This window comes from Lissotriton helveticus, chromosome 2_1 (assembly GCF_964261635.1).
Source record: "Lissotriton helveticus chromosome 2_1, aLisHel1.1, whole genome shotgun sequence".
Lineage (NCBI taxonomy): Eukaryota > Metazoa > Chordata > Amphibia > Caudata > Salamandridae > Lissotriton > Lissotriton helveticus.
In genome coordinates, this window is record NC_136059.1 from 367,432,016 (window position 1) to 367,454,126 (window position 22,111).

Here is a 22,111-nt window from a genome sequence, read left to right on the forward strand (position 1 = left end):
GCAGTTTTAGAGGCAGCTGCGGGATTTGTTGTGTTGCCGCGATTTTCGGGACACTGAGGCCACGCCCACTAACACCAGGCCACGCCCCTCCCCACACCAGCATTTAAAGCGCGCTGATTCGCTAGCGCGATCCCTGACATCAGACCTCTTGAGGCGGAAGCCGGGAGGGTTACTACGCTGTGTTTTTAACTAGAATTGTGCATTTAGTTATTTCTGTGATTTTAAAAACAAACTTGCACCTTCTCTGGGCATTTACCGCGCTGCAGTTTTAGAGGCAGCTGCGGGATTTGTTGTGTTGCCGCGATTTTCGGGACACTGAGGCCACGCCCACCAACACCAGGCCACGCCCCCTCCCTATTACTTACCCCTACTTAATATGTGTAATTTCCGGAAGCGCAGCGGACGAGCGCAGCGGGCGCGACGATTGCGCGCCGAAGGCGCGCATAAGGCAAGCTCGTCTGCGCTCGTCCGCGCCGAGGACGGGCCCGGGGCCACCCCCCCTGTTCTGCCTGGTCCACGACCCACCATCAATACTCCTCTGCTATGTTACTCCTCTGCAGAACTCCGGAGCTATAAACCTTATGCCGAAATAGCCCATCCCACACCCCTCTGTAATTACGACTCTTGCATTGGACCACTTATATGTCCCACATGCATAAAGATACCGTCTACAGACACTACCACCTCCATACCCACAGTGTCTGCAGCTTTAATAAACGTTCGTTCCTTACCCAAACACAAAATGGAAATCGCCGAGTTCATTGACTCTCATGACCTGGACCTATTATTTATCACCGAAACATGGGGAAATGAATCCTCTGGACCTGATTTCAGAGATGCCATGCCTAACAATTACTGTGTAAGCAAGCTAAACAGACCCCTAAGAAAAGGCGGAGGAATAGCAATTATACATAAAGAGCACCTAAAATTAACAACAACAGAAACTACTCTCCTTGAGTGTGAAGCTCTCCTCTTTGCCATACGCACCTCCAGTAAAACTACCTTTAGAGGTTTGTTAATTTACCGCCCCCCAGGATCCAGATCTAAATTTCTCTCAAATGTAGACAAAATCATTGAGATGTCTATTGGAGCCCAACACTTCACCGTATTAGGTGACTTCAATTTTCATCTTGAATCTCATGATGACCTTGATACAGGAACATTATTAGGTGACATGGAGTCAGTAGACCTCCTACAAATCGTCAAATCACCTACCCACTCAGCAGGGCATACCTTAGACGGCCTATTCACCAACGACAGAGATATTACAATCAATAAGGTTCTTCCTCTAACATGGACAGACCATTCGGCAGTTTGTTTTTCAGTCCCCATTACTCCTTGTCCACCCTCCCAGACTACTTCTGGACCAATAAAATTCAGAGACTGGAAAAACATTAATATCGACCAGCTCACTGAGATCATACGGGACAGTCCTCCGCTAAACAAGCAAGACCCTGTAGCTGCGTCAGCCACCTACTTAAACATCCTGAACGCAGCCTGTAACAAACTAGCCCCCACAAAAATATCTAACAGGAACAGAAAGCATCCTTCAGCCCCTTGGTTCTCGGAATCACTCAGATTGCAGCGCCAATATTGCAGGAACTTAGAAAGACAATGGCGTCGACACTATAATAACGCAGACAAGATCAGCTATAAAAACGCCCTTTCCATCTATAAAAAACTGATCACATCCGAGAAAACCACTTACTACACCAACCAAATCAACCAGGCCAAAAATTCATCAGGAAAACTGTTCCAGGTAGTAACATACCTGTCCAATCCTCCTCCACCCCCCTCAGAGGGATCTCAGGACCTCTCAGATGCACTGGCCAAATTTTTTGAAGATAAGGTCAGAGCCATTTTCTCCACTTTTGCACCTGACCCTTCCTTATCCCCTACCGAGCACCCTACGACAAATAACACTCCTAATTTCCCAGCCTTCGAAAACATCACGAAAGATACGGTTCAACCCCTTATCGCCAGAACCAAATCTGGATCCCCATTTGATCCATGCCCTCCTGCTGTTCTCAACCTTATCCCAGAAGCTGTTGCCCCGTCACTCACTACGATCTGCAACGCAATGTTCACATCCGGCACCTACCCTTCAGTATGGAAGGAAGCCATTATCAAGCCGCTACTCAAAAAACCCAGTCTAGACCCGTCTCTCCCATCCAGCTACAGGCCTATTGCATGCCTTCCTTTTCCGGCTAAAATCTTTGAAAAGATCATGAACCAGCAACTGGCAACATACATCCACAACAACAACTTACTGGATGACACCCAGTTCGGGTTCCGTCAGGGACATGGCACAGAGACAGCTCTCCTGAAGGCAGCGGACGAGATTCGATCCATTATGGACAATGGAGGAGCTGCAATCCTCATACTTTTAGACCTGTCCGCAGCCTTCGACACGGTCGATCATGCCACTCTGATCGACCGTGTCGCGGCCATAGGAGTAAGGGACAAGGCTAAGGAGCTTCTGGCCTCATTCTTGTCAAACCGCCCACAAACGGTGAAGCTGGGACAATACACTTCCCAGACCTTCTCCCTGCCTTGCGGTGTACCACAGGGATCCTCGCTAAGCCCGACACTGTTCAATATATATGTGTCTGACTTAGCGAGGGTCATCAAGTCCCATGGTATCTCTCTCACTACATACGCAGACGACACACAGCTGGTGTTGTCCGTATTCGATGATGGCCAAACAGTAGCGTCAAATTTCCAATCTGGCATGGAAGCAATAAGCTCCTGGATGTCATCAAACTGCCTCAAGCTAAATTCTGATAAAACAGAAGTGATGACATTCGGGAGACTACAACCAACCTGGTCTCCTCAATGGTGGCCCCAACAATTGGGACAACCTCCAGTACCAGTGGTCAAGGTACGAAACTTGGGGGTCATCTTCGACAACAAACTGTCCTTCCAGCAGCACGCAAACTCAGTGGTCTCATCTGCCTTCCACACCTTAAAAAAAATCAAAAAACTCATTCCTTACCTACCATCTTCCGCAGGCAAAACTTTAGTCAGCACGCTAGTCTTTTCCAAGACTGACTATTGTAATGCCTTACTCCTAAATGCACAACAAAAGGTCCTTAATAAATTACAGACTGTACAGAATGCAGCAGCTAGGACCCTGCTACGCATTCCTAAATTTGCATCTGTCTCCCCCTACATCCAACAGCTGCATTGGCTGCCGGTAAGGAGCCGCATCAAATTTAAAGCCTTGTGCATAGCGTACAAAGCCATTCATAACCATGGCCCCCTATTTCTAAAACAAGCCTTTCGCCCACCTGAACAGCAAAGAACATTGCGTTCATCTTCTGCCCATCTGCTAACAGTCCCCCGCACAAGAAGGGCTAACTGGGGAGACAAACGTTTCACCGTTGCCACAGCTAGACTGTGGAACACTCTCCCTCTCCACCTTAAGTGTGCACCTACCCTGCTTAAGTTCAGAAAAAATCTGAAAACATGGCTATTCCATGCCTAGTTTCCTTTCCTACGGAGAGTTCTGTGACACAGCGCCGAGACACCCTCGGGTATTTGCGCGCTCTAAAAATTGCCCCAAATAAATAAAAATAAATAAATGGCAGTGTTATCTCGGGTCGGATAGGCTTCCACCCATTTGCTGAAGGCACATACAATGACTAATACGTACTTCAAGCCTTGGCACCTCTCTAGCTGGATGTAATCCATCTGGAGGACCTCAAAGGGGTGGTCGGGGATCCCAAACCCTCCCCAAGGTACTACAGTTCCTTTCCCGGGGTTGTGTTGTAGGCAGATAAGGCACTGCTGGACTAGGCGTTTGGCTGAGTCGGGGATCTTGTTGTTGTGCCAGACTTTGGAAATGAGTTCAATCATGGGGGCAGAGCCTATGTGTGCAGGGGAGTGTGCCATTGTCAGTATGGGGATCAAATATGCATCAGGCAGCAACCATTTGTTCGTGTCTTTTGTCCGCCAGCAGCCTTCATCGTCCCTTAGACCCACCCGTGCCCATTCAGTCAGTTCGAGAGGTGTGCTAGCCGACTGGATGTCCCTAATTGTTTCCCTAGAGTCAGTCCATTTTTCTGCTTGTGACCTGGTCACATACATGCGTGTCGTTGTCCTATTCTCAGCTGTGGTTCGGGCAGTGATGTCGGCTAGTGCGTTTCCCTGTCCAACTAAATCTGTCACCTTCTTGTGTGCCTGGCATTTGATCACTGCTAATTGTTTGGGGAGAAGAACTGCTTCAATTAGGGCGGAGACTAGATCTCCATGAAGGATGGGCGTGCCGTGGGACGTCAGGAATCCCCTTTCCCTCCACAAGAGCCCAAAATGATGAACCACCCCGAAGGCATACTGGCTCTCCGTGTAAATGTTTGCCGTGGTTCCTGCTGCTATGATACATGCTCGTGTGAGGGCAATTAGCTCTGCTGCCTGTGCGGATCGTTGTGTGATGCGAGCTGTTTCAACTACTGTTCGAGCTGTCGTCACCGCATAGGCAGCAGAAGTGGTGCAGTTTGGGAGTTTGATACAACAGCCATCTACCCATAGTTCTCCATCAGGGTCTGTAAAAGCAATGTCTCGGAGGTCAATTCTACTCCTAGTCTGTTCGTCCGTGAGGGTCACACAGTCGTGTATAGGGGGCACATCGGGGTCATTTTCGGGCAAGGGTAACAGTGTAGCAGGATTCAACGTCGTGCATCTCTTCAGAGTGAGGTGGGGTGCAAGCAGAGTCAATTCGTACCCTGTTAGTCGTGCACTAGTCAGGTGCTGAGTCTTAGTCTGGTTCAAAAGGGTGTCAACTGCATGGGGTACTAATACCGTGAGAGAGTTCGAGAGTACAATTCCCTCACTCTGGCGGATAGAGACAGCAGCAGCGGCTACCGCTCGAAGGCAGGCAGGTAAAGCTCTGGCGACTGGGTCAAGAGTGGCAGAGAAGTAGGCACAAGGGCGTTGTTTGGCGCCGATGGGCTGAGTTAGAACAGACAATGCGCATCCCTCCCTTTCGTGAGTGAAGAGGGAGAAGGGCTTGGAGTAATCTGGTGTTCCTAGAACGGGTGCCGATCAAAGGGCATCCCGCAACTCCTTAAAGGATGCTTGGCATTCGGGAGTCCAAGGGAGTGGGAAAGGGACATCTTTGGCCAACAGGGAAAGTAGGGGTTTTATGATGAGACTGAAATTTGGTAACCACTGTCGGCAAAAAGAGGTAAGGCCCACCAATGAACGGACTTGCTTCTGTGTTTTTGGGATGGGGGTGTCTAGGATGGTCTGGATTCGGTCAGGTGTAAGTTTCCTCCCTTCTTTGGACAGGAGATGGCCTAGGTAGGTCACTTGAGGTTGACAGAACTGCAGTTTCTTTTTGGAGACTTTGTGGCCATTCTCCGCAAGAAAGTGCAAGAGTTGGATAGTGGCTGTGATGGCAAGCGGAGTGGTGTCGGCCGCCAAAAGGATATCATCGACATATTGGATCAACACCACTCCATCTGGTAGCTGGACGGCGTCCAGCTGTCTTTTGAGGGCCTGGCTGTAAATGCTGGGACTTTCAGTGTAGCCCTGGGGAGCTCTACAAAATCGGCATGAACGGTTTTTTAAAGTGAAGCCGAAGAGATAGCGGCTGTCTGGATGGATGGGGATAGAGAAAAATGCATTTTTAAGATCAATAACGGTGAAGGTGGTGGCAGTGGACGGGATGAGAGTCAGAATGGTGGCGATGTCTGAGACTACGGGGTACTGTGGCACCACCACTTTGTTGACTTCTCGCAGGTCGATGATGAAGCGGTACGCTTTCTCATCTCCCTCACCTTGCTTCTTAACAATGGGTAGGATAGGGCTATTGCAGACATTACTAACCACTTCCTCTACCACTCCTGCATCTACCAAGGGCTGAATAATCGCTACCAATGCCTTCTCGCCTTCGGGCGATATCCGGTACTGTGGGAGTTTCGGGAGTATTGCATCTGGTCGAACAGTTATGTGTACAGGATCGATCATCATTCGTCCTACATCCGAGTCGTTTCTGGCCCACAGGTACAGGGGTAGGGTATCGAGCAAGGTTAGGTCAGCATCTGTTATGGTGTACATATGTCGTGCGGGGTAGGGTCTGGACATGCTCGGGTTGTCGTACAGGATGACTCGGACTCCATCCGGGGAACACCTAATAGTAGCTCGGAAATGTTTCAGTAAATCAATACCCATAATGGCGTCAGGGGAGTTGGAGGAGAGCAGAAACGTGGTGTCAGTGGGATTGTTTCCTAGGTCAAAGGAGATAGGTACAGACAGGGGATTAGTGGAGGGCGTTCCATCGAAACCTATCGAGGTAATGTGTGAGCCAGACAAGGGTGCCCTTGGAATCAGTCGTTTTGATAATACACTACGTGTCGCTCCAGTGTCTACCAAAAATGGAGACTTTGTACCCAGGACCTTAGCAGTGACGTAAGGACCTTGCTGGTCAACACAGAGCTCGACTGGATCCCTCCCTTGCCCCTGGCAGTCCTATGCAGAGTCGTGAGCATTGTTGCAGTCGGACTGTTGGCACTGATTCTGTCGGGGGCGGTCAAATGTGTTTGGTCTGCCAGGTCGGTCATTGGTGGTGTCGCGGGTCTGCCCTCGTCCCTGCCCTCTAGTTTTGGGGCCATTTGTCTCTTTATTTCTAATCAGTTCCCGAAGGGCCAGGCATTGAGACTTCCAATGTCCAAATTCTTTGCAAAATGCACACTGGTTCTCATCGAGGTCGGTTCGTGGAGCGCCAGGTGTGGGGTTGCGGTCTCTAGGGGGTGAATTCCTAGGGGCATTCGACTGGTAGTTTCCCCTATACCGTTCCCTTCCTGTAGTCACTTCATGTAATTGAGCAATCATCACTCGTTCCTTTAAGTCCTTTTTCTTTTTCTCATTCGCCCTCTCGTTCTCGTTCTTTTGGTGTTCATAATACTGAGCCATCTGAAGGATAGCTGCAGGTTTGGAGGCTCCCCAACTACTCTCACTCGTCTGTAACTTTTGGGAGACCTCTTGCGATAGCCCCTTTACGTAGTTTTGCACGAATAGGTGTTGTCCGGTTGCGGTGGTCATGTCTTGGCCACTGTAGTCGGAGAACACTGTTTCAAATCGGGAGAAATATTCTGATACGTCTTCCTGGGGTTTCTGACGGCAAGCCGTGACTATCGACCAGTCTACCTTTCTCTCTGGGATCAATGTCTTTAACTTCTGCACTATTTTGTCCGGGAGTTCCAGTATGTCTTTTACAGGTTTCTTACCGGGCTCTCGCTGCCTATCTAGTTCACCGAGTTGATTCCAGGTATGTCCAAACAGATCTGTGTGGTTGGCCTTCCGGATTTGCTTCCACACGTCAGCCGGCAGACATAACCCAAAAAACAAATCAATGTCCGCTAGAGTCATTATGGTTGAGCCCAAGGCTGTACTTAGTTCGGTATAAAATGCTGTCGGGTTCTTTCTTAAATCGGGCAGGGTTTGCCTAAAGGTTAAAATATCTTGCCGATCCCATGGTTGGTAAACCCAATTATACACAACCCTCCCCTTTGCATCCGCGTGGTTGATATCATCATTTGTTCCCTGACCTCTTGGGGGAACCCAGTAGGGGGCGGCTTCTCTGATAGGCATCATAGTGTTGGCTGCTTTCAATGAGGGCTCAATCGTCTCAGGGACTGTGATCTTGACCTCTGGTTTCTGTTCCGCGAGGTGGCGGAAGACCTCAAGCGTTTGCATGAAGAGGTCCGTCACATCGCTCTCAGTCCCATCTCCAACATCGACCCTTCTATATAGAGTCGTCAGTTTTGCAGGACCCTTATTCTGGTACCTATCCTCATAGGCGTTCAGGGTGTGGTAGCTGAACCGTAAAATGAAATGCCGTCTGTGACTACCGGCATGTGAATTGTGCATATTCATTGTATATTCTTCGCTCTCCTTCCGTTCTACCAGGGTCTTTGCTATCTGGTCGATTCCATCCCGCTCGTCTTTGCTCAACCTATTTGGCCTGGCTGTTAGCTGCTTGCTAGTCTCATGTTCATCTGCTGTTGTTACCAATGCGGCTGGTGCGAAGGCCGTAAGAGCCGGGGCACTAGTGCTAGGGTCACCCTCGCCTGCATTTTGAACTGGTGAGTGTTGTGGTAGAGGTTGGCAGGGAGCATATGGAGGAGGCATGTAGATAATTGGAGGACCGAGCAGTAACTCGTCATTTGCCCGCTGTTTGGAGGGCATCTCCGGGTAGAGCGTAGGGGTGGTCCTGACAGGGCATTGGCCTGCCAGTCCTGATTCTTGTGTTTGTTTAACTTCCTCTCTTCTTCTTATTTCTTCATCTAGTTCTTTTGCGGCCAGATGGGCTGCTTTTCGTAATTCTTTCACTATTTTTGCTTCTTCTCTTTTCCTTTGCTGTTCTGCTTCTTTGCGCCACATGCCAATACTATCGAGCATAGTGGGCGTTGCCTTATTTATTTTTACAGCTGCTTCTAGTGTTTTTATTTTATTTTCATCAAAAGAACCTATCAGTGGCCACTGACTTTCAGGATCCTTTTTTGTATATTTATGCCATAACTTACTATAAGCTATAACGACTAGTCCTTGCTTAGTAAACATGTCCTTATTAGGGGTGCCTTCCAGTGGAGCTGGATGGTTCATCTCTAATAAGCGGTCCGGGTTGACCCAACTATTAACCAATGGGGAGAAGATAGGCATGACGGAATACAATGGGGGGCAAAAGCCTGCACTACCTATCTTTTCACTACTTGCAAAGACTGGACAGAATATTCTATTCTACGCTATTTGCAAATAGAGAATACCTCCAGAAAGAACCAATTCCAAACAGTCAATGTTTGGACAAACAATCAATCAATGAGGAATGAAATAGGCATGACGGGTTAAAACCTTGCGTTACCTACCCTTCACTATCGGCAAAGGGAGAGAGAATATTCCTATTCTTCCCCGTTTGCAGGCAGAGAAGATCCTTAAGAGAACCAACTTCGAACAATTCAATGTTCGATCAAACAATCAATCAATGGGGAGAAAAATAGGCACGGCAGATTACAATGGAGGACAAAAGTCTGCGTTACCTATCCTTCACTATCTGCAAAGACTAAACAGAGTATGGCGATTCTGTGCTTGTTTGCAAATAGAGAATCTCTCAGAGACAATAAAATAAGTAATACTAGTATTTTCAAACAATCAATTTCGCAATTTGTCGTGTGTCACGACCTTACCCGGACCGCATGGACAGTTTCTCGTCTTCCGCTTCCAGCGCCCGATCGTCCTCTACTCTCTGTTGCTATCGCGGCACACCTGGTGGTTCCCAGTCAGGACCGTAGATCACTCGGGGGAGGTCTGCTCGGAATCAGTGAAGTTCAGATGATCGGCTGTCAGACGAGGGTCTATCGGACAGGAGCTCTCACAATCGTTGCAGTCGTTCACTCTGTCGTCGGGACCTCTCCCACTGGATCCACGTGTCGCTGATGGGCCCCGCGTTTGGGACGCCAATTGATAAAGATCAATTCAAAATGGTCAGGCGATTTCAGTTGATGTTTCCTAAGTTAAATTTGCCCGGCGTAAAACGCCTCTAATACCATACGAAATTATCCAATAAAGAGGCAGGCGCTGGAGACAGGAAGACAGGAAACAAGTTTTATTCCGACGGAGTAGAACACATCAGATCGGACAACAAGGTATCGTCTTGAGGTGCTCTCTCAGCCTCTCTGAGACCTGCTCTTTTATACACTGGTTTAAGACATGTGAACGTTCTTTATTACAACAAGGACATTGTGAAGTATGAGAACGACATCCCCGGCACCCCCCCAGTTCCGGCCTATTCCAACACATGACAACCATAGAGGCCCTTTCCCCCCATATGATTGGGAGGGGGCTATCACGCAGCCGAGTGTTCTGCCGATTCCTTTGGAATGTGTGCGCCTGATCGAATCTCAGGGGGTGGGGAGGTCATGATCAATAGTGGCTCCTTTCAGGAAAGCCGAGTGCATACAGTAGTGGGCAATAAACTGTATCCTCGGGCTAAGGGATGACCAGCGGTTCGTACAGGCAGTCGGGCTCAGAGGAAGGGGTCATCAAAGGAGGGGTATTCATGGACGGAAAGGAGGTGTTGGTCAGGCGCGGGGTGTGATTCCCTGAGACAGAATCATGGGAAGGGAGGGTTCATGACTTGTGCATGTGAGTGCGGGGGCAGCCAGGGTGCGCGGGGAAGGCTTGCAAGGTTCAGGGAAGTGTGCTGACGGGCGATCGTGAACAGGGAGACCATGGTACCTAAAATGGCTGTCGTGTATGTTCATACGTGAGTCTGCAAGATGGCGTAGATGATGTTCAGTACACGAACTAAAATTCCACAAAGCTACTGCAAGCTAAGTACCATTTTACAAAAAAAAAAACACTGTTTAAAAATTAAGGTTATTAGTAAGACGTGTGATCTCTGATCCTTCCTGCAGTATTGTTTATCGCTCATCTTTACCCCATCTTTAATCAACAGTGGAAATATTATATATGATTGTAGTCCATGGTGTGCTCATGTTATATGCTGCATGTTACATTGACAAAACGGCGATTGTTATTTTTTTGTTTTAGGTTTGACAAGACAAGTTAAATCTACTCGGATATTTCACCTGCATTAGATTTTCAGCCTCTGATCCACGGTTTGTAAAAGGAAATCCTCTCTGTCTTCTGATCGTGTGTCTGCAGCAGCAAGAGCATTTCATCCCCCTTCCCCAACCTGCCTCCTGCCAGAGACTATTGGAGTTGGAGTTGGGGTGATGAGGTGCTATGGGCATCCTATACTGTGAAAATTGTGAATCTGAACCATAGCAAGAATGCACCATGTGCTGCTTGTTTATTTTTCCTTTAATGAATTAGCAGAAACCAGAGCTCCATATATTGGTATTGCAGCCAAGGTCACACAGTCTAAAGGGATAAACCTGGTGCACCTTGAATGACGCCGCTCACAGAAACAGCCTTCGGGCCGCTAACGAATAATCCTGCCACCCTGAAGGGAGCAGATTTATTCCTGAGACTAGCTTGCAGTTTATAACTCCATGTCTTTGCCACTTAAAAGAATTTAAAGGAGGAATAAATGCCTTTGAAGAGCATTTCCTTTTAGGAATGCAGTAGGACCGGTGATTAGAACCAAGTCACGGTATCGAGCCTGCCGCTGTCAGACCTGAAGCGCTTCTAATAGAATAACACAGCACGGCAAGGCACGACTCCATTACCGGGCAGGGACTTTAGAATGGGCTGTGGGGTCTGAAATTGGCAATATGTGCTGAGACTCAATCTTTGACCAGGAAAAACAAACATTCAATCCTATTTTTATTCGGCTTTGTCAGTGCCTATATTGAAGAACGATAGCTCAATGTAATCTACCATTGATCAGGTCATTCATTATAAATAAATTACATTAGATTCTGAAACTCAACTAAATTGTGTTCTGAAATCCAATCTTCTCTGTTCTGGGCAGCTCTAAAAAGACTGTTTCAGCAGCTGCACAAAGATTTCGAAAAACGTAGCTTTTCTCTGCCATTCCATTGGGTTTCTTTTAGAAAAAAAACACTGCTGCGCCAGCCACCACCCTATTCGATTCTGTTCGATACAAGTTGGCCGAAAGGAGCTTCAACACCCATCAGGGGTAACAAGTGCTATATGAATGCAAATCTTTCTTCCCCTTTTATCCCTCCGCTATCCTTCTCACTCCAAGTAACTGACTAATATCCACCACTGAAATTACTTCATATTTCACCATATTAATTCACCACTAATCCTTTGTAGGCTTCCTGAATAGCGAGCGTCAATAAGTGCTATATAAATACAAACCTTAGTCCTCCTCTGTCCTTCTGCTATCATTCCAAATCCAATTAACTGACTAACCTATCCACCACTTAAAATGTACTTGCATGTTTTACCATACTAATTCAACACTAATCCTCTATGGGTCCTGGAGTAGCGTGCTACTCGCCAAAATAAGCACTTTGACGCCTCGTCAGGGGTAGTAAGCACTATATAAATGCAATTACAATACAATACAATACAATACAATGGGCTGCATCCAGGTCTCCAGTTCAAATCCCAGCTGGCCACGACATCCTTCCTTTCTTCCGCGATATTAAATCGAGAACCACTAAACTGGGTAATAGTAACTGTTTTGCATCGGTTTGAAAAGGTGAAAATGAGAGCAAATTATTATTCTAAGGTGTTCTACACTCTTCTGACTCAGACAAAATATCTTGGAACTAAAATCAATTAGAACATTGGAATGTTGAGAGCTGTGCTAAAGAGGCCAGATGTACGACTATTCCAAATTGCGACTCGCAATTTGTGCTCAATTGTGAGTCGCAATTTGGAATGTACAACAGTGTCAGAGACACTGATTGCGATTCCCAATAGGGTAGCAACATGCGAGGCTCATGAATATTATTGAGCCACTCTCAATTTGTGACTCTATTGGGAAAGGCTGGCCCTCCCAGGGATGGTGGCCTGCTGGGCTCAGCAGAGCTCCATGTCTTGGACTGCTTGTCAATAAAGCAGTTTTTTAAAATGTTTAATGCACCAGTTTTCCTTAAAGGAAAACAAGATGCATTAAAAAAAAAAGTTAAACCCCTGGGACCACTGCCTGCCCTTAAAAAAGGTTTTTAGAGCCAGTCACAAAGGCTAAGGGGCCTCCTAGGGACCCCTACCTATTTGTGACTCCATTACCACCCTTTTGAAAAGGGTAGTACATTGCGAGTGATTTGCAACCGCACTTGCGGTCACAAAACATTCATACATAGCTAGAGAGTCGCTATTAAGCAGGGGAGGCCCCTTCCTAATAGTGAGTCTCAAATGACTATTTTGCGAGTCGCAATTATTTGCGAGTCGCAAAATATTGTTTGTACATGGCCATGTAGGTTTTCGATAAAACTGGTCGTACATCTGGCTCGATGATTCTGGACCAAAAATAAGTGGTATAAACCTTCTGCTCCAACATGCCAATGTTTGTCTTTCTGTTTCACTAAATCAAGGGGGGGAAAGGATCACTTGTCCTGCATAACTAGGGTATGCAGGTCGATGTGGGGTGTCTCCCAAGTAAAAAACCCTCATGCACATGTGAAATTGTATCTCGTAGCGGTATATGTTGTCTCCCCGGCACTGAAAGGAATACCACCTGAAGTCCGGGTTGAGACAGGCAGAGACAGCACAAGCTGCGCCGAAAGAGAAGAGACCTAGTGAGGTACTCCTTTCAGTGCCGCCGACCCGAAGGAAGCACAACTTGCTACTTTGTGAGGTACAATGCAACCTCCCACAGACTAATGGAACAGGTCAAAATACCTTTTTTCATTTTTTTCACTGTATTCACTACCCAGCACTGGTCCTGAAGAAAGCCAAACTGACCTTTCGAAGCAATTGAGGCTGAAACATGTCGACCGTCTTTTTTAAAATTCACCATATTCGTGCGATTTGATTCCTAACTTTTCCATAACAGCACACCTACAATTTTGTCTACCCGAACCCAGACTAATTAAAGTTTCAGTCTGTTCGTTTAGGTATTTTAAATTTCCCTTTAACACTTATCACTCACCATTCACGATCACTACTGTTTTAACTATGGGTAAAAACCTCCAGGTTGAGGGTGCATAAATACTAACCCTATGATTATGCACACACGTGTTAATAAGAGCGGGGAGACAACATATACCGCTACGAGATACAATTTCACACGTGCATGAGGGTTTTTTACTTGGGAGACACCACCCATCGACCTGCATACCCTAGTTATGCAGGACAAGTGATCCTTTCCCCCCCTTGATTTAGTGATTAATCCTAAGGAGACTGAATGGATCAGTACTCTCCCTCCCCCTATTGATTGATTGTGTTTTTCTGTTTCTCCTTCTTTCATTTAGAACATTCTGCCCTCAGGGGATGGAATGTTTTAATAGCACTATAGCACGTCTGCTCGGGCCATAGCGATAGTTAAAGACCTTTTTGCTTGTTACATGCTCTCACCTGTTGCTCGGGCCTATAACTCAGACTCAGGCCCTTTAACAAAATGTAGAACCGTGAGTAGCTGGGCGTAATGCTATATTAGGTATCCAGATGGTTATTTCTGACAGTGTTCAGAAATACTTTTAAAATGCAGGTAAAATAAAGATCTAGCACACTAAAGAGGCATAAAAGAGTACTCGACCCCAGCCTTATGAAAGCACTACACCCCTGGTTCCATTTTTGAACCTTGCATCTTATTACTTGAAAAGTGCCTGAATAATAGGGAAATAGGCAGTTTGAGATGCCCTTAGAAACAAGAGCTCTGACGTCTTTGGCAAAGCCTGTGTCTTTAAACTTTAAAACTAGATTTTAGCTGGGCATCTCAGTTATGTACCTTTCATTTAAACAACTGGCTTGTTGAAATTATTAGTTATTTGTTGTGCAGATAAATATATTTGTTTTGTACAGAGTTTAAGTTGCAGAATGTCTCCAATGCAGTAGGTATATGCTTTGCTTGTCACTTGCATTGCATGTCCGATGGCAGTCTAAAATTTGGCCTTCACTCACATGCTGGAGCCATATCCGCTGTTAAAGGAAGACCTGCTGGGATTATGCGGCAGAGAGTGACACATTTTATACTTTTACATTATACGAAACTGCATATTATTCTGAACTATGGATGAGGTATCACTACTCTGTGCTAATATTAATAATGATATGACCACATTTGCAACAAGAGATACAAGCAGATCAAAAGCTTATAAAACATGAATGCTTAGTGTCACTCAGTGAATGTGGCACCTTTTTTCATTTCGGTGTATATCCTTTCCCTTTTTTGCAGTAAATGTACATTTATCTCACCTTACTCTCATAAAAATAAAGTATTTCAGTTTATTATCTTTTTCAAAATATTGTGGCATTAGACTTAAACATAAAAATACTCTTTTTCCAGGGACATCCACAAATTGGTTGATGTTCTCTCCTCCATATTTACAATGTATACCTGGGCATACACTCCAAATCGGGAAGATTTTGGTGGATGTCCTCCCGCTACTAAACTATGAACACCACCCTTTTCTTTCAAGAACACATGGTGTATTTATTGTTTACTGCTTATTGCATGAATTGAACTACGAGGAGAAGATTTGGAGGTGGAGAATGATTATGTGAGTCCAATAGATAATTGACAACGTAACATTTCCAAGATGTGCCAAAACTGCCTAACAGTGATAGGGCATATGGATAAAGGAAAACAAATTACATTTATGAGAAGGGTGAACAACCACATAATGTAAGAACATGGGTTATTATTTGAGGTGGGCAATTGCCCTCAAATGAATATTCACAACCTTTATTAGGGTGAGCCCTCTCAGGTACTCAATTAATCTGAACCGAACCCCCCCTCGTAGAAATAGCACATAGCTGACAGTATTCATTTTGGGCAACGTGCGAAGTATTTATGCTGTACCAAAACAGTAATAAAGTCCAAATGCCAAACAAAACAAGAAAACGGCATTATAAATATATAGTAAACTTTAATAAACAAAATAACACTAAAATTACAAAAATGGAAACCGATTATATTTGTGTAAAAATAGCACCAAAAGAACACTGTGCCAATCATAATCAATGGTCGCTGTGGAACGGGACCTATGCACAATTCAAAGTCGACCACGATGGAGCACATGTTCGATACAACAGCCAGGTTCATCCTGGTCAAAGATTTTACTTTCTGAATTAGTCTTCTAAAACTCCTAGGACCTCAGGGGAGGTAAATAGTGACTCACAGGGTTCTCAGACAGAGGCTAACAGCAGAGTCTAGCGCAGGTCCAGTTTCCTGAGTACTTTGAGGAAAAGCCTCTTGCAGCTTCTTTTCCTATAGCCACACAGGTCAGTCAACTGACCTTTAGAGCCCTCTTCTATGACTGGGTCCAGTCCTTCCGGACTCCTATGAGGTCACAGACAGCAGGTTCAGTTCTCTTCTAATCTTCTGCTGGTCTAAAAAGTGTTAAAAATTAGAGGCCTAGAGGTGCACATTTATGTCGGAACCACTTAGAAGTGGAGGGACTCCTGGGCACACCCTAACCGTTTGGGTAAAAGTTCCCAGGGCCAAACCTACCCACTTTTTCAATAGTACCTGTTTGCCTTACTGCAAACAGGTCCAAAATTCAATGTGTCAGGGCAAATCTAAGATGGTGACAGTCTTCAGCCACACTAAACTTGGGCTCTGAAGACTGTGTGTGTGTGTGTGTGGGAAGTCTAGCATGGCAATTCTAGTTCCCTCCCACATCTAATCCTAAGGTCTCATTTGAATCAGTCACTGTACCCACAACAAACCCAGATACAGAAGTCTGGTAGGACAAAAGAAGGATCATTCAGCATCCAGACAGAAGATCCACAGGAATTGTTTTGGTATCCTGGTCTCTGCCTTTGAAGTATGCCCCAAATGTTGTATGTGGCTTGACAGAACTGTCTGTCAAGCACAACCTTACACAGTAATGTCAAAAAGAATGCCCGCACAAGATATCTATTCTCTGCAGGAGGTGATGAGAGAATTCTGCCTCCAGTTACTCACTAAGAAGAATCTTGTTGATGACACTCAGTTGCAGCGGTAATTGTTGAGCCCATCACTACGAAAAGGTTGTTCCAGCACTGGCCCTAATCTTCAAATACTGGTATACATCCTACTGTCAATCTGACCTAGGTGACAGATATATGTCAGTCATATTTTATTTTATAATTTTTTTTTATTTTCAATTTGTCCATTATTTTATATTATTTATTATTCTTTAATTTATAAAAAACAATTGTTGAGCCCATCCACATAGAATTGAGCAGAAACCTTGTGACACCTGCTGGGTTACAATGATCGCATATTGGAACAGAATCGTTGTGACACCTGGTGGGTCACACTCGTTCTCATATTGAAGCAGGATCACAGTGATGATCCTGTCACAGAGTGGACTCCTGTAGGCCCTGCTCAGACAATTCCTTAGCTTGGCCAAACTCTAGATCAATCAACGTCAGTATACACAGGACTCATTACAATGCCAGTGGTTCTAAGCCAAATAACTTAGCCCTGAGGAGAACCTGGGTTGATAGGTCGACATCTTTCCCTTGGTTCATATATCCAATGTGATTTTCAAAGCTTGCGATGATAAGCTATCTGTTTTCTATTACAGTTATTTATTGAACCTGGGCTGTACAGTGTCTTATATGTATATTTTATAAATTCACACACTCACAAGAGCACTCATTTGCACTTTGTATAGAATGTAATACTGATAATTGCAGAGAATTTGGATAATGCACCTTATTAACGAAACCCTTGTCAGGCTTGTTGTTTGTGTGTCTTGAGCTGAGAATAATCCTCTACATGTTTGAAATAACTACATTGATTGCGCAACTCTGTGCAGCTATGGAAGGCTGAGCACAGGCTGAGAGCTTGCAGGGACTTATGCTAATTAGCCTTCTGAGGGTTCAGGCATGTGAAAGGTAATTTTCTAAAGGTTACCTTTCCTTAATATTTATTGCAGATCTGACTTCGCCATTGCATTACATTTAGAGACACAGAATAATTATTTAATATTGCTTCCCAGTGTTTCTCTATGTGCCAGTCAGCCTTTCTACAGTGAAAATAGCCTTCGGGTGCTAGTCATTATAAGGACAAGTTAACTTGAAATTTCTGCATGTCCTACTTTTAAATACCATGAACCCTGCCTTCTGGGGTATAAGGCCTACATAGGAGTGACTTATTAATATTTAATAGGCTTTACCAGTCAACATTTTTTTACAGGTTGCAGTACATGTTTGACACTGTTACAGTCAGGCTTCAATAATAAGTCTGAAGCAATGTTTGCACTGCCAACATAGTGAATGGCACAATAGTTGCCGCAATCCACTAGTGGAATTTAACTTCCAGACTCTAGGTACATTTTGTACCATACAAGGGGCTGATATGCAAGTAAGTTAAATATGCCAATTAGGAGTATGTCAATTCAACCCTGCTTAGAGGGGGTACAGACACTTTAGTACTGGTTAGCAATGGTAAAGTGCACTGAGTTCTAAAGCCAGCCAACAGAAAATTAGATCCAGCAAAAGCAAAACATCTGGGGTGTGCCCATGCAGAAAAGGGATATTTCCTACAGAATGTAGTAATAATGACAGTAATCCCATATAGAATTAGATGAGACTCAAGTAGGCTATGGATAAAAGCAAAAAAATTAACTTGTGATTAAATAAAAAATAAATTGGCTTAGTCTACATCATATATTTTTTCTAGCTCATGATTAACTCTTTACAACATGCCTGAAGTTCTTAATGCACTCTTCTTATGTCTTGAGACAGATAGACCAGGACCACCCTTAGATGTACAGCTTGACGCAGTGAATTGCACAGCCCTCAGTGTGCAATGGAGGATGCCGAAGCAACATGCAAATACTATTACTGGATACACAGTAAGTAGCATTTGTTTTGTTATTGGAATTATAGTGACTGTGTGTTTTTCTAGGCTTTCCGATTTTGACTGCTTCTTTGCTTTCCTCTGTTTCTACATTGTCCAGACTTTTGCCAGATTCCTGAAAGCTCTTAGTATATTGTGTCCCTACGTGCCTAAAATTACTTATCTTCCGCAGAGGCTGTGTACAGAATGAAAATGTATTTATTTAAAGCAATTCTGTTGTTTAAACTCATTTATCCACAGGGAGGGGTGTAAAAAAATGAGTTACTGGTTGAGGGCGGTGAAACCCTATTCAAACAGGAACCACAATCCTTGTCAGGGTGAAGTCACAGGCACACCCTACCTTGCTCAACCCTCTGTAGCTTGGCACAGATCAGTCAAGATTTACGTAGAGGCAATGGGCAAAGTATTTATGCAGGACTTCAAATAGTGATAGAGTGACAACACAATACAAGAAGAATCTCACACCAATTTAGAATAATAGATTACATTTTAATAAATAAATCAAGATCAGAACAAAAAAAATCCAATCAATAGAACTGTAGCTATGTACTTTCTGTGTAATTTGTAAGACTTAATGGAAAATAGCGCCAAAAAGCATAAAAAACACCAACTGTGGTTATCTGGTCGTGGTGGATCAGGAAAAAGTGACTTTGACAAAGACTGACTGTGATGTGAAGGCTGCAGAGACTCACTCAGAGCTGCTGAACAAGAGTACCTTAAAACCTAGTTGTGAAGAAACATGGAACCATGCATCAAGAATATGTCACGCAGCAGAGGCGATGTGAGGTCCAGGTGAGGAGATGCATTGCTCAGTGGTGGTTCAAGGAAGCCGTGAAGTGCTAGGCGATGACCTTGCATAGAAATGCATCATGCAGCGGCAGTTCTGATGGGCTACTTTGAGCGATGTGATGTCCTTGTGTGGAGATATCTCCTGCAGCAGCAGTTCCAATGGCTTGTGCTATGCAAATCGCTGTCCTGGCATATAGATGCATGACGCAGCAGCAGATCCGCACGTGAGGCATTGAACAGCAGAGGCATGCCACTGTTCTGCGGGAGATGCACTGCACTGCAGAGGAGATGCATTGGTTCTGCTGGATCCACAGATGGGCTGGCAGAGCACCTTCAAGCCCATTTCCAGGGGTTCAGAACTACGGTCGCACCATGTGGGAGGGCAAGACTCACAGAGGACAGAGCCAAGGTGCTGGGTTCTAGGTTATCATAAGCCTGTTATGTCCCTGAGTATTCTCATCAGGAGGAAAGTCAACTAGCCCTTGGAGTCAATCTGGGGTCCTGGAATGATAAATACAGGTCCAATCCTTCTCAACTAGGCAAGATAGCAGCAGGTCAGTATAGTAGCAGCCCAGCAGAATGTCAGTCCTTTCAACAGCCCAGCAGCCCTTCTTCCTGGCCTAGTCCACAGTTCCAGAAGTGTACTAAATAGTTCAGTGCTGATGTTCAATATTAATATCTGATAACCACTTTGATGTGAAGGAAGCTTCTAGAGGTTTCCACTGACTCGTCAGGTATCCCCTTCCTCCATGTCCTGGCCCCAGCTTGTCTGGAGTCACCAGAGTCAAACCCTTGGAGGGTGCACAGGCAGGGCCTTTGTGATGCGCGAGTGTGATAGGTGACAGCTCTCCCCTCGTTAACTCAGAGTGGCCCATCCTGCCACCACCTATCCTCCCTTTGTCTCACTGTCTACGAGCAATGCACAAATACCAAATGGCAGTTACACCTAGTCTTATGATCCAGGTTCAGGCTGAAGGCACCACATGGTTAGGGAATGAAAATTACAACTTTCTAAAAGTGGAATTTTCAGAATGTTATTGAAAAATCTGACTTTACCATTAAAGAGGGCTTTTAAATACAATTCTTTAGGCACCAAACGTGATCTGTCTACCTGTTCCTACTTGAAAGTTACAGCCTATTAAATGTGATAAGGTAGCCCCGATGCTATCCTCTGGGAGAGATAGGCTTTGCAGTAGAGAATTTAGGACATGTAAAACTTAAAAGTCCAACTTTTTAAATGCACTGCTCCCTTGCCCTCTGGACTGTTCATGGCCTCCACTAGGGGTGACTTATATGCATTAAAAAGGAAGGTTTGGGTCTGGCAAAAGGATTATTTTGCCAAGTCAGCATGCACGTTTATAAAACAGCATGCACAGGCTGCAATAGTAGGCCGGAGACATGTTTAAAGAGATGCTTAAGTGGGTGGCACAATCAGTGCTGCAGGCCCACTAGTAGCTTTAATTTACAGGTGCTGGGCACATGTATTACCCCCTAACTACGGACTTACAAGTAAATTAAATAGGCCAATTCGGTCTAAATCAATGCTACCAGTTTTAAGGCAAAAGCAGAAGCACTTTAGCGTTGATTAGCAGTAGCAAAGTGCACAGAGTCCTAAATCCAGCAAAAATGAAGTCAGCAAACAGTAGGTTGAAGGCAAAAACTTAGAGCAGAACCATACCAAGGATGTCAGATCTAACAAGTAGTATGAACATTTCATCTATAAGTAACTGGTTTTATAGATGTTGTTCTTGCCCATGGTCATGTCTTTCTTATGTCACTCCTCCAAGCCAAGCTAAGATTTGTTAAATTCCATATACAGTGATATTTACATGATTTTCTTGGTATTGTTAACTATTCTATGTTATTTATGGTAGTGTTTTAGGTAAAGCTCATTGCCAGGCTTGATATGTCTATTTATAAAAGGCTCCAACCTTTAGGCACAATAATAAAAGAACAGGACTGTAATGTATGGATTCACAACTGTGCCAATTATTTAACCTAATGCATCAACTTTATAAAACAGCATCAATTGTACAAGGAAAGATTGATCTCATTACAGCTGAACTGCGAATGGGATGATAGTGCCTTGCCGGGTCCAAAACGTTCACACTGGGTATGGATGAGCGGTAGCATGTGAGGGTAGTGCGCTTACAGTAGAGGTCTACAACTCTAAGGGGTCCATTACGATGTCGGGCGGTTTGCCTCCACCAGGCTGGCGGTGGCCACCGCCGGCATGGCGGAAGCAAACCGCCCGACATCGCAAGCCCAAATCCCCTCCGCCAGATTAGGATGGCGGAGGGGAAGGCGGCGGTGAAAAACACTGCCCGCCTGTTTTCCGCCCTGGTCGCCTTGCGGCGGAAAACCTGTAACATGGTGGCGGTGTCTGTAAGACACCGCCCGCCATATTACAATGGGCTGTGAGGCAAGCCTTTCCGTGGCGTCAATGCCGCCACGGAAAGGCAGGCGGTCTTCACTCTGGGGGCCCCCTGCGGGCCCCCAGAGTGAAGGACAGTAGGGAGGTGCACACGGGGGGGTACCTGTGGTTCCCCCCTGCATTTGCATAATGAAAGCGGCAGGCATCGCGCGGTGCCTGCAGCTTTCATTATGCAAATGGTGAAAATCATTTTCAGCTTTGTGGCGGGCGGTGCAGAGAGCACCGCCCGCCACAATGCTGTAAATACATGATGTGCCTGCCACTGGGGCGGGCACATCCTAATCTCACCCCTGGGACCCCCGCCCTTATGGCGGGCGGTCCCTTTCCCCACTATGGTGCCGTCATCATAATGACCCCCTAAGTCTTGTTGGTAATGCAGAAGGTAGCCTGATAGGATATATACTGCGTTTCACCAACTTACAGAGTTAGATAAAAAGAGAGGTTGCAAGGACAGTGTATTTTTGAAAGTTTATTAATGATTGTTTATGTAT

At 45.3% G+C, this 22,111-nt stretch overlaps 1 protein-coding gene across 1 annotated transcript in view; it reads left to right on the plus strand.

The window, feature by feature from the left end:
• EGFLAM (EGF like, fibronectin type III and laminin G domains) overlaps nucleotides 1–22,111 on the plus strand; it is an 812,243-nt gene that overhangs the window by 144,949 nt on the left and 645,183 nt on the right. Inside the window, exon 2 of the mRNA XM_078674979.1 lies at nucleotides 18,283–18,392. Coding sequence (XP_078531105.1) covers nucleotides 18,283–18,392 — 110 coding nt within the window. The remainder of the gene's footprint in view (nucleotides 1–18,282; nucleotides 18,393–22,111) is intronic.